General features: G+C 38.5%; 1 protein-coding gene across 8 annotated transcripts in view; it reads right to left on the reverse strand.

The window, feature by feature from the left end:
- Positions 1-13,492, reverse strand: part of ABLIM2 (actin binding LIM protein family member 2) — a 131,262-nt gene continuing 117,770 nt past the window's right edge. For all 8 annotated transcript variants that reach the window (XM_066548672.1, XM_066548670.1, XM_066548666.1 and 5 more), the window contains one exon: positions 1-1,755. In XM_066548672.1, coding sequence (XP_066404769.1) covers positions 1,642-1,755 — 114 coding nt within the window. In that variant the 3' untranslated portion in view covers positions 1-1,641. The remainder of the gene's footprint in view (positions 1,756-13,492) is intronic.

The raw sequence follows: 13,492 nt of genomic DNA on the forward strand, positions 1-13,492 counted from the left end.
TTCCGTTATGTCTTTGTTTTAATGAATTTTTTTAAACATTTGTATCATCAGACAAAACATTTAGGTAATGAGAAAATATTTATTTCCAACAGCATGGACTTTGAAAGTTAGTTGGAAGAAGGCATGTTCAATGCTATGATTTTTCCAATGCTGGGTCAGTTGAAATAGTGTGTTGTAGTGCATATATTAACCAGTTACCTTAAGGAAATGCGAAAAGACATAGTGAACTAGGAGGTGAGTACAAACATCCAAGGCAGTAAAAATGCAGAATACTGACACATGGCTGAAAAATGTACTTTTTGTAATGCTCATTTAGTATCACAAAAAACTAGCAACTCACTTTAAAACATTCTTTGTCAGCAACCATACCTCTGACCAAATGAAACTATTAAATTTAATACAGTCTTTCAGCTGGAAGAGATATTAAGGTCTAACACTTATATCAAATGCTTAGATTTTGTTAGCTTTGCTTGTTATTTAAGATAGTTTCAAGGTACTGCACCAGTATCACATAGTTTGTTTTTTTTCTCAAATTGACTTGTACAGAAACATGCAAATAGTAATGCATGAGGGTTTTATGGATTTGATTCTAATTGTCTGTATTACTGATAGAGCACACCAAGCTTTTTTTGTTACATTTTATGCTGAACTGTTCCATTTCCATTACCAAATGCCATCACAGTTCTCGTGGCTTACTGTATAAAGATGGAAAGTTGAGAAAGTAAGAATGCCTTCACTTAGGACATATATTAATGAAAATAATTCTTTTATAGATAGATATATCTATCTACATAATAATTAAGATTACATGGTATTTTATCAGCATGAAATGTAAAAAAACCATTCTTCAAACACCCCAGGCTAACAGGAAAACACAGTCAACTGGCACAATACACTCTTCAACCAGTTTTGTATAAGGCTTCAGTTTTCCTGATGAATGGAACTAAATCTTAGTAGGTCTGTATACATTTTAGTAATTATAACCGTTTTATGTCACAATATATTCTTAATAAAATAAAAACTCTGGTGTTGTAATTAAAGATAGCTAGTTACCTTCTAGACAAATATGATCTTTTAAAGAGTACACTGTGTTTAAATATAAGAAGTAGAATTAAGGTGCTTCCATATTTCTGCTTTCATTCTTAAAAAGTACCACAGATAAACAATTGCAGTAATTGCTTGCGGATATGCTTTTCTTTGGCTTTTACCTTATTTTTAATAGCATCTGATCCCCTGCTGGCAAATTTCTATAATAATTACTTACTTGGTTTTGTAAAAATTGCATTATAAAACTGAATGGAATAAAATGTTGGATGCATTTCCTGTGTACAGCTACACTTTTTTCTCTTCCCTTCAGAATTTCCATTTGCATCAAGCAACAAATGCAAGCAACAATAAATTTAAAGCTAGATTTTTTTGCACATTGTAAACTGGGTAGGACCAGGAGTTACTGACAAAACCAGCTGGAAATGCAAGATTAGCAAATTCTCTGTATCCCAACACATTACCATCTAATCTGTCTTGTTTCCCCGACACATACTAACACAATGAAGCTGGACAATGGTTCAACAGCAAGTGCATGTGATAGTTCTGGCAAGACTATTTTTGTTTTGATTAAGCACATATTTTATCCGGGAGGGTTTAGAAAAGCAGGGCCTTTTTCTTCAGGTCATTCCGCTTCCAAAGTGCCAGACGATCAAATTCCTCAATACTCATTTTGAAGACTTCCTGGAACTCTTCAGGGGACAAATGCCTCTTGAAAATGAAAATACAAAAGATATCATTAAGCTTGTCTGTGCACAGGAATATTTCTGCCCTAAGTTTTAAAACACACCACAAAATAATGCATTAGGGTTTGCATTTAAATTCCAAAATTGTTTCTGGAAAAGACTGCATTGAAACCAAATGAGCTCAGAGTAGCTGGGAAATGAAATTATTGATGGCAGTAGTGACTTTTGAAAAAAAGTGATCTTTTTAATATAGTTCTAACTGAACAGAAGCTATGTTTTTTGGGAGAAAGTATGTTTATCCAGGGTGCCTGATGACAGAGCACACTGAGACAAATTCAAGTCATTCCAGGACTTTAAAGAGATTGATAACAATGTAATTTTGGAGTTGGATTTGTTTTGCCTTGATCTTTAATGAGAGCACTGGACACCACACTGGTCCACTAATAGCAACCTTGTAACAAAGGAGAGAGCATACTGCTAAATTCTGAAATCCAAAATGTGCTTATCCACGGGGAGAGACTCTAGTCAGACGTTCAGGCTGGATAAAGTAGGGGGTTTTTAAATGTCAGGAAATATGCTCCTATTTGATGTTTTGATGCTTTAATATTAAAAAAAAAAAAAAAAGAGATGGGAAAGAAATCCAACATAAAGAATTGGAAGGAGGTAGGATAACAATTCCCTAGCAATTATTAGCATCCACACTGAAAACAAGAAAAGGTAAATATGTGAATGAATTTAGAAGCAAAATATCACTTTCCATTTATTACCAAAGATTTCATCTTTGTAATGTAATTTACTCAAGAAAACGAAAGAAATTGTTTGTAAAAAGTCATTATATATAATTACTTTGAGTGGTTATCATGGGTTCTTGTTTCTTAAGAAAGGACAGACTTGGTTTTTTAAAACAGGACTTGTTTTTTTCCCTTGAGATTCCACATATTCAGAACAACAGTGACTAAGATCTTGGAACTGAGCCTTCACTTTTCATTTGACAAATGACAGCAACCCACCATAAGCACTGCTCATAGCATGGAATAAACATGTATATTTTGCATTGGAGATATTTTTTCACATGGAAATGAGCAACATCTGACAATGTATTCTAGAAACAATCTCTCACTGACAGAATTTAATTATATTGGGCTCAGAAAGCAAAAGTAACTTCTCTCTGCATTGGTTTTTTTAGAATATTTTTCTGGTAATCCAGTGGACAAATGCAAGTAAGTTTAACTTTAGCAACTTCCCACAGCAAGGAACATGTCTGTAGGCTGAAAAAGAAGTCTGGATGTGAAATATTTTATTTTATTTTACTTTCTAGGTTGTGGATAAGACTTAAGACATCTCCTCACTCAGGAGAAAGCAGTGGCAAACTGTAGTTCTAACTCAGAAATGAGAAAGCCTATATACCCTTTCAGGTAAAGCTACCTTGCCAGTCTTCCAAAACCATAGAAAATCACATAAAACTTTAAAAGGACTATGTTTTCACCATTTTTCTTTTCCTGAGGTAATTTACACCATGTATTATGAGAAACTGCTGTGGTCTCAGATCTGTTCCAGTACTGGAGGTCAGTGGAGGGAAACTCAAGAAGCCCAAAATCACCTCTTTCCTCCAGAGTGACAAACATTTGCTACATCTTCCCCTCCTAATGAAGCTGCCACCCATCTCACCACAAGCTGTGCAATTCCCTCTTCAATGTTGTACTTTGCCATTTATCCTTTTGCTTTGCCCTCAGGCTTAGTGAGCTTCCCATCCATATGCAGCTATCCAAGAATTAATTGGCTGTGCACTGTGCTCCTCTGCCTGTGTGCAGATGACACCACCTTCATTCTCTGCATACACTCATTTTCTATTTCTTATACCTCAGTTTTGTTTTATAACAGCACCATTTTTTTCCTCCTCACAGAAGGTCTCATTTGGTGCTGCCTGGTCCAAAAGCAGGTGACAGCTTCCAGCCCAGGAACAAAGTGACTGAGATGGGGAAAGCATAAACTCACTTATTTCCACATCCATTCAAGTAGAGAGTTTCTTTGCTTTTAATTTTCTTCCCCATATACCCTCAACTCAAGGACTAACAAACTGACTTCCACATTAGCAGTTTGTTATTCCATCAAGGCTTTTTTCACATGCAAAAATAATTCTGGTAGAAGGGAACATTTTCCCTTTAATCTGAACCCTCTCTGAGAATGCCAGTCTATCCCCAGTGTAACATATTCCCTGCTGCTGTCCCTGCATCTTAGAAGCTTTCACCATACCCTTCTTTAGCACCACGGGCTCTAGATTTGGGACTGACCCTAGAAGCAGCAATGACTTAAGTTCTGTCTTCAAATTTGGAATAAAACCTTGGTCCCAGAAAGATGTCATCAAACTGGCAAAGCTTCAGATAAAAGCAACAAAAGTAATCATGGGTTGCAGTTTGATTTACGAGGAAACACTAAAAGGCCTAAGTATGTCTAAGCTCAGCCAAATGATGACTAAGGTAAAATATGGTAATATCTACAAATATTTAAAGGGTCTAAACACCAGGGGAATACACCAGTGTCAGAAGTTTATGGTCACACTTTTCTATGTATATGTGATGCTAAATTTTGCCTGCACTATTGTTGGGACTTTCCTAACAGCTTTCCTCAAAGCTTTAAAACCTAGAGCTCTTCTCAAACCTAAAGGCAGAAAAAATGCACCAGTAAGAAATCCTGGGCTGATTAATCTTTCTTCTCAACTATTGGAATATTAATTTGCCTTAACTGAAGCGTTATTTTCTCTCATTAGGGAAACAAAAGAAGGGAAATTGAAAATTATGAGCAGGGAATATGAAAGATACCCATTTTGAGGTATGAGAGAACATGGGTGAAGCTATGCTTTACAAGGCCAAGAACATAATTTCCTTTTTCTTTTTTAAGTAATGGATCAGCTTAAAATATCCAGCTATGTTAATAATGCATCACTGGGCTATTAAAGGAAGGAATGGCCAAACTTACTACTAAAAGCAACACTAATTCCTTTTTTTTTTTACTACAGTTGGCCTTGTTTACATAGGAAGTCTGGGTGTTTTACAGTGTGCTAGTAAGTGATTCCTAATTCCCTTTGTGACAGTTTGGCCATACTCAGGCAGCTTAACTCAATCTCCTTCTCTGCTCTGCATCAACAGCAAGGCTGGGCACGTTGCAGACACTGAGGAGAGAAGAGAGGACTTACCAAGGACCTGTTCTGCCCACACTCTGAACTCACTCTATGTCAGTGAGGTCATTTTGGAAGCTACATAATGATGTTAACATGATGCTACCTGAAAACCTTGCTAAAAGATAAAGTAAGCAATTTAAAGATGATTCTTCACTATGATGATGACTGCTATACTCACAGCATCAGAGTATCAGCTTTTGTGATATAGTTAAGGGTGATATTGCTACAATAGAAAGGACTATGGCATCATGTTGTTTTGATAACATTGTATTAATCTGAGCCCTTTATTAGGATACACAGAACTAAGCAAGGGCTGAGCTAAACCTCTGTGCTGCATTGCAACCACTAGAACAGAAAATCCTCATTCTCTGTGAAACACAAACATGAAAATGAGCAGTACAGACATGACCTCATTTTTTACTCTCTCAGAACAAAAGTAATTAATTGCACATTCAAATGCTTGCTCCACAGTGTTATCTCAGAAAGAAGTGGTACTTTTCACTATAAATCAATGAGGCTTGTCTCTATTTCTGTGGTCTGCTAAAAAGCCAGTAATAATTCTAAATAGAAATCATTTTTATTTAATTCAATGAGATTTCTTTTCCCCAAGAATAATTTAGCTCTTAATGAAATTCAGAGATGCTTAAAACCAATACATAGTGTCATGGTTTCACTGCAGCTGGCAACCCACACAGCCATTCACTCACTCCCCCAATAGTGGGATCAAGGAAAGAATTGGAAGGGTGAAAGCTGGAAAACTCATGTGTTGAGATAAAGACAGTTTAATAGGGAAAGAAAAAGCCACACACACAAGCAAAGCAAAACAAGGAATTAATTCACTGCTTCCCATGGGCAGGCAGGTGCTCAGCCATCTCCAAGAGAGCAGGGCCCATCATGCATAGCAGCTACTTAGGAAGACAAAAACTCCAAATGTTCCCCCTTCCTTCCACTCCCCACTTATATACTGAGCATGGTGTCACATGGTCTGCATTATTCCTTTGGTCAGTTTGGGTCACCTGTCCTGGCTGTGTCTCCTCCCAGCCTCCCACTGACCTCCAACTCCCCTGCCAGAGTGGGGTGTGACAAGCAGAGACCTTGGCTCTGTGTAAGCTCTGCTCAGCAATAACAAAAACATCTCCATATTATCAACCCTGTCTTCAGCACAAATCCACAACACAGCCCCACACCTGCCACTGTGAAGAAAATGACCCCAGCACTTAGGAATGTGGCATTAGCATGAATAAGTCACAGGAAGATAAAATTACAGCTCACCTGCAGCCATCCTGCAGTACCTGGTGACCAAGGGGTGCTTCACAGGCATCCCTGTTCTGTGTCAGTAATTGGATGGGAGTCCTCATGTGCAAACCTGCTGATGTAGGAAGCTCAGAGGATATCCTACTTCCTCATGAAGTAAAAAAAAAATTGAGCCAATGAAAGAACTCAGTGGATGGCAGCAGGTGATGAGTTGGAAGACCAGAAAAATCAAGGTCCTAATTCCTAGAGGAATTTAAAACCTCAGATTTGTTTCTCTTTTGCTCTTTGTTTTGCTGTATTCATGGGAAATGACAGCTGAGCACCACACTGCCTTTGCTTGAATCTGTGGTGACTCTTTCAGCCAGTCTCTCTGAGGCACTACTGTGCACTCTGTTTAACAGAGTGAATTTTAGTAGCTGTCTACTTCAATTCGTTTTTATTCAAAATCCTTGCAACACTTCCAACTTCTGATTCACATAATCCAAAAATAAAAGGTACAGGATCTTCTCCAGAGATTTCAGTATGAGAAATACTCAAAATAAACAGGGATTTATTGAGAAAGGTTTATTCACAGGTAAGTGAGCATTCATGTAAATAACCAAGCCTCAGCTCTTCAAGTTGGTGCACAAACTTTTCCTATAGTAAGACTCAGGACTGTAGAAGTATTTCAACACTTAGAAAATAATAGCTTCTTCCCCTCTCCAGTTTTTCTCTTCTTCACTGCCCTTCCACTCTCTTCTCTCATGCTTCTCAAGGTTAGCCCAAATAAAACTCTCAGATGGCCAATCAAAATTTGCTGGAATTTTTTTTATATTGACTTTTAAATCCTCGTTTTGCTTTCACAAGGTTTGCACTCTTCACCCCTCTTTCTGTTTCACTGCTGGTGCTCAGCAGGCTTTTCAGAGGTTTCTTCTAAGCCTGCTGCATGGCTAATTACAATGCTGTAATTAGCCATGTGCCACATTCCCAAGGGAGTATTGAATGTTATGCTCATCTACAGCCTAATTAAGCTTCATGCTCAATAAATATTTGAAACTATTAAGTAATTATGTGATTGGGGAGGGAAAGTTAAGAAATGGCATGAATTGCACCTAATGAACTTTAAAAGGTATCAAAGGATGACTAGGGCAGCTCTGCTGATCAGAGGATAAGGCAGCAGGCACCTGCAGTTACCCCAGACAAGGGCAATTTGGCAGCACAAACAGAGCCCTTGTGCAGGCAAGCCTTGCAGGAGCTGCAGATCCCCCTCCAAGCAGCAATGTGGGTGCCCAGAGGGGTTTCCAGGGAAAGCAGTGAAATATGAGCAGTGAGGAAAGGAGTCTGAGCCCCTTCCCCATGCCCATATCACCCCAAGCACCTCTACAAGGCTCCTGGGTCTGGGGCTTCATCTCATTCAGTACTTCAGGGTACCATGAAGTCTCCTAGAGAGGCTGCTTTCCACTCAGCACTACCACTGCAGGGTGCTGCCAATCTAACCTCCTGGGAAGCATCACAAAGCACACAGAAAATCTTCTGTAGGAGCACTGCACAGCCAGGATTTTGCCCAGCTGAGTCATCCCTAAAGGTACAGAAAGCTGGGACAATGTATTTCTCTCAGGTATATGAACATATTATCTAAATAGCATACACAGAATACCTCTGATGATAATCTGTGCCACCATCCTGTCATTCAAATGAGCTTTTTCATTACTGACATTGACATAAGTCATTGCCTCCAGCTGATGGCTGCTAAAAAATTCTGTATAATTAAGAAAATAATTCATAAATAAAAAAAACATGGCATCTATAGTAAGTTCTGAAAATATAAAGAAGATGAATTTAAAAAAAATAATTTGTTTTAGGCATAAAATATCTTATTCTTAAAGCAGATTTTCCAGCTTCCCTTAGTTTGGACTTCAATGCACCTGTAATGTAAGTGTTCCACATCTAATCTCTGTTCACTCCTACAGTGTTTCCATTCATGCAGAAATTGCTTTCCACATTATATCCCATCAATTCTAATGCATATTTTCATCTTATAATGGCTCCTTTTGTAAAAGGCTTTGAAATCTGATATAAACATGCATCACTGATCACAACACAAGCACATGCCTAGAATGAGAAACACCACCCATGTATTTTTCAAGTTTAACAGTGTGAAATAGTTCTGCTGAAGTCAGTGACCCACACTTTTTCACCCCAGGTTATCAGCTTTATTGTGAAGTCAGCCTGTAACCTCAAACCCAGCCCCAAACTGCAAACTCTAAAACACACAGCAGTCCAGTCTTGCTCTCATTTTCCCCATCTCAGCTCCAGAGGAGGTGAGACACACAATGCTACTTGTATGAATGACATCCAGGAGCTTGGGCTCTTAAACATTCAGCCTCAGTTACTGGAAACAAGTCCTAAAATTGTTGAAGCCCAAATGGCTGGAACCCAGGGTTATTGTTGAATGAAAAGTAGTGGAAAAAATGTTATCCCTAAAGCAAATCCAGACAAGCAGTTCCAGGAGGAAAAGCATATTTGATTTAAAGTGAGTGCTCTGTTCAAGTAAGACCACACCCATGTTTAAACCTCTCATTTCTGTTTACAGGAGAACAAGGTGGCAAATGAAACTTTGCTACTTGACATTCCAGGGTACTTTTTCCTTACAATTGTCTCAGTTAAACAAAGAATGAACAGGCTCAAACAAAAAGTGTAATAATTTACTTTCTACAGCATTTGATAGGCACGAATGGATAATGCTTTTAAGCCTTGGCATTCAAAAGAAACAGCTAAAAAAACCTAAGCTACATTAAGATAAGGAAATCAATGAAAACACTAAAACATGGTTTCCAAATGGAAGATCCTAACTATTTTGGCTTTCAAAACTACCAGCCTGTGACCACAAAAGAAATCTTATACTCTGTGATAAAAACAACTGCAGAGGGAAAAAAAAATAAATCCACGCAGTTGGGCATGAACTACCAATATCAATGTGCAATGTGTGCACTGAACCACACTGTTGTGACTGAAGAACAGGCAAACAATATCCAAGCTAAGAGAAAAGTATCAAATGCATGCTTTTAGGAGCACAAGGCTCAAATGATAAAGGTATTCAAGTACTTAAAAGAGGTTGCAAAATATTTGAAAGTGTATATGTTGTGTATGAAAGTGTATATGAAGTGTAAATATTCTCAATTTCCTTTGAGAAGCATCAGATAAGGAATGTGCCAATGTGTACCATCCAAAGGGGATGTCTTAGACCTGAAAACTCAGGACTTAAGTTGTCCAAAATGGGGAAGTTTGGTTTAGAACACTTATATTTTAACTGTTGCATTAAAAAAAATAAAAAGGGAAAAAGTTCTGAGATAGACCAAATTGTCTATTTTTTTCAAATGCTTTTGCAACAAACTCACCAAATAATCCTGTTTTGTAATTATACTATATCTTCACAGAATATACCAGTCTAGGCAAATTAGAGACTTAGAGAGGTCTCCAAAGCAGGGTCAACTTTAAAGACCATGAAGACTATAAAGACAAAACAGACCATGTTCCTCAAGGTCTTCTCCAGCTGTGCTCTGCATGCCTTCAGGGGTAAAGATTCCACAGCCTCTTGGGCAACCTACTCACTGCACTGCTCTTACAGTGAGGAACATTCCCCTTATATCCAATTGTAATTTCCTTTCCTGCAGATTGTGACTGTTGCCTCTTGGCTTTCCAGTGCCACTCTCTGGGAAGGGTATGATCTGCCCTGTAACACCTTCTACTACAAAGGCAAGCTGCTGATTCATTTTCAGCTTGTTCTCCATCAGCATCATCAGGTACTTTTCCTCAGAGCTGTTCCCCCCCATCTTGTCCTGATGAACTGTGTTACTTGGTCACAAGTGCAAGGATGTGGATTTATCTCCACTGAATTCCATGAAGTGTCTGTCAATCACTCCTGCAGCCTGGCCAGGTCCCTCTGAACAGAGGCTCTGCTCACCTAAGCATCAGCTGCAGTTCCCTCAAGTTCATCTGCAGACATGGGGAGGGTGCAATTCCTCTTCTCCACCCAGGATGGATAATCCACCCAGTGTTACTGCTTGGTCGTTCATATAACTTGCAATGTTACGTGAATAAACTTGTTCTTCACCATTTCCTGTTAGAATAGCTCATGGGAATGCTGCTCTGTTCATCTAACATTACAATAAACAGCACTGTGGTAGAGAGAAACTCCTAAAATATTCCTTGGCCAAATCCTTATCTACTGTGAATTCCTTGCATTTCTAATCAGCTTATACAAAAGTGAGATCCAGACTATTTATTCAAAAACCAAAGTGCCAGTAAGGTATTTAAAAGTCAGCAGGCTGCTCATTATAACCAGTTCTTGGTGCTGCATGTATTAGTTCACTGTTGGCATAGACATCTCCTTGGAAGAGCACAAGGAACTGGGTACTTCTGTCTCACTGCTGAGTTAAGACAAGCAAACAAAAACATGCTGTGTGTTTCTATGCTTAGTTACACATACTTTTGAGGAAAGAATGACTATTTGAATGCATTTATTACCAGTTGAGCCATCCTAATCTCTAGATACTTCTAGGGTTTAGAAAAATATGCATTTTTACAGGAAAATATTTTTATAATCCTTAAAATAAATTTCTTGCACAACAGTGTAATCTAAAAAATACTCACAATGGGAGTGAAGTTAGGAAAACACTACCACCCATTAAACCCCCACCCTCCTGTGGCCCTTGAACATTAGCCAAGGTTTCATTGTGGCCTCCCTTAATTTGACCCCAGGAGCTAATATCATTGACTTGAGTTCACTTCTCCTGATAGGAACACTCAGTGTAGGAGACTTTGCTTGGAAGAATGACTCATAGACAAACAATAATGCCCCTTCCATCACATCTCTGATGGATCATTCAAAGTTCACAACAAACTGTTTCACAAAGAGGAGCTGCTTCAAGTCAAATTGTGAGACAGCTCTTAAATAAATCTATCTCATGCAAACTTAGTTGACCTTATTGCTCCAAACTGGACCAGGAAATCAGAAACATCATGAGTGAGAGAGATGTTTTGTTGATACCAGACACAGTAAGACTGTTTTCAGGCTTGACAGCTGATATGAAGCACAGAAGCTCCAGGTCTCCTTTCACAGACACCACCTGTACCCTTGGACACAGCCATCACACCAGAAACTTGCTCTGCTTTGTAGCAGCAACAGCAAGGTGAGGCTTCAGCCCACACAAATAATCAGAATAAAACTGGTGTATTAGAACATGGATTTTTTTTCTTAGGAGATTTTCCCAGATATATCACTCTTGGATAATACATGGATTTTAGCACTGCTACCATTTCTGTAGGCGAAATCCAGCCCTTTCACAAGTGACATTGGATGTGCAGGATGAAAACAGAATATCAGCTGGAAACCAATTCAGATTGGAAAGAGCACTTGCCTCTTAGAGATCCCAAGCATTGAATCATACCATCCAGCAAGTGTGAAATGGATCTCAAGAAAGGATGAAATATAACCTTAGTTAGTGCATGCTTTCAGTATTCCCAGTGCTGTCCTCAAAAACTTGGAGATACCAAGGTATCAATGTATGTGAAGTGAGCCCTCTGCTAACAGACAGTAGTCTGTATCCATTTCTAAGCCTGGTCTGCTTCTGTGCAAACCTAAAAAGCTACACAGTCCTGGGCTCCTTGAGTCCCAGGTCCTACCCAAGCCTGAAATCTGCTGAGTGCACAAGTCAATAATTAAGTTATTATCTTCTACTTCTGCCACAAACGGGAAATAATGATAGGCTGCTTTACTATGCAAAGCTACTTATTTCCAGGAATTCTGTAACACAAAAGAAAGGGTCAGGAATGAGGGGAAGAGGCTGACAGGGAAGGCAATGGTTTGTGCCTGTCACTCAACTCTGCACGTGGTTTGAATGTGTAGATGAGCAACTGCCTCTGCTCTTACACTTGTTACAGTGCTATTCAAACTCTGCTAATTTAATTGTTTAAAAAACTACCAATCCCTATTAAATGTAAGACAGTCTACAAAGGAGTCCTTCCTGCAGACACATGTGTTTAGCATAGTGCAGCAATCAGCAGGATTGGCCTGGTCCCCTCACTGCTTTTCTGGTGCAGGTTTGAAGCAGATCTTGTTTATTGTTCTTTTTGCAAACCTCTGTGAGATCTTTGAAGTGGTTGGGCTCCTTGAGCCAACAGGCCCTGTGCTGCACCTGGTGTGAGGCAGACTGAACAGCTCCAAAGTTAAACAAACAGCAATCCCAGCTGAGGATGGTGTATGAGTTACAGATAATGGCAGCCAGGGCAGGCATGATCCATCCAAAGCAAACTCTGTGTTGTCTAAACAAAGCAATTTAGAGCTGCATTTGCTATTCAGACCAGTCTGCTGTGTTTAAACAGAGACTCTATTCTTTAACACACACACACATACATATTTACACATGTGGGTAAATATATACGTATGAAAGAATCCTTCACTGGATGTGTCCAGAGGAGCATCCCTCCAACTCCCTGCTCCTTTTTCCAGACTCATCATGCTTTTCAGTATTGCTATCATGCCCTGCTATAAACCAGACTTAAAACAGCACATAACTGAGGCTCTCTTTTCCTTACAATCAAATCAACACTGATTGATGCAAGGAAATCAAGTGACAAGCACATTCAAGTATTCAAGAGAATAACACCAATTTCAAAACATAGTACATGAATGCAAGTCTGGTAAATTATTGTTTTTAAAAACTGATTTTAATCAGAGTAACCTTCTGCTCCTTCAAAGTTTTTCTTCTTTTCTTGTTCTAAAAGTATTTTTTCTTTCTTCTTTTCTTGTCATATTATCAAGTTCAAAATACAGTAAATTTATTAAAATATAAATGTTCCTAAAAGTACTGTTATCACATATTTTTTATTGAGCTATCTCTTCTTCTTAACAGTAGTTCACAGAAAGATAGGTTACTTAAGGTGAGTTTTTACTCAGTCCTGTCATTGATCAGTCAAAAAAAATCAACTTTGGGAATTTTGCTTGAACATCAATTTCAGGATTTGATCATTGGATACTCAGCTTTCTGTTATGATAAATTATATCTACATTTCTCTATCTTAAGCAAGATGTGGATGGTAGAGCAAAGCTGTAGTAGAATGAACACAGATCACACAGCCAAAGGAGAGGCTGAATAAGACAACAGACCAAACAGAGATCCATGTGTTTTCAGGATGAATTGAGCCTTTTTGTAATATTTAGGTTATTCTATGAGGATGTTTTTTATATGAATTCAAACCAAAACAAACTCCACATTTTACCACTCCACACCTGAACTTCCAATACCCTGTAAAATCATCCAAAACTGATGGGTTTTATCAGTATCTTTGT

This window comes from Molothrus aeneus, chromosome 4, assembly GCF_037042795.1.
Source record: "Molothrus aeneus isolate 106 chromosome 4, BPBGC_Maene_1.0, whole genome shotgun sequence".
Taxonomy (NCBI): Eukaryota; Metazoa; Chordata; class Aves; order Passeriformes; family Icteridae; genus Molothrus; species Molothrus aeneus.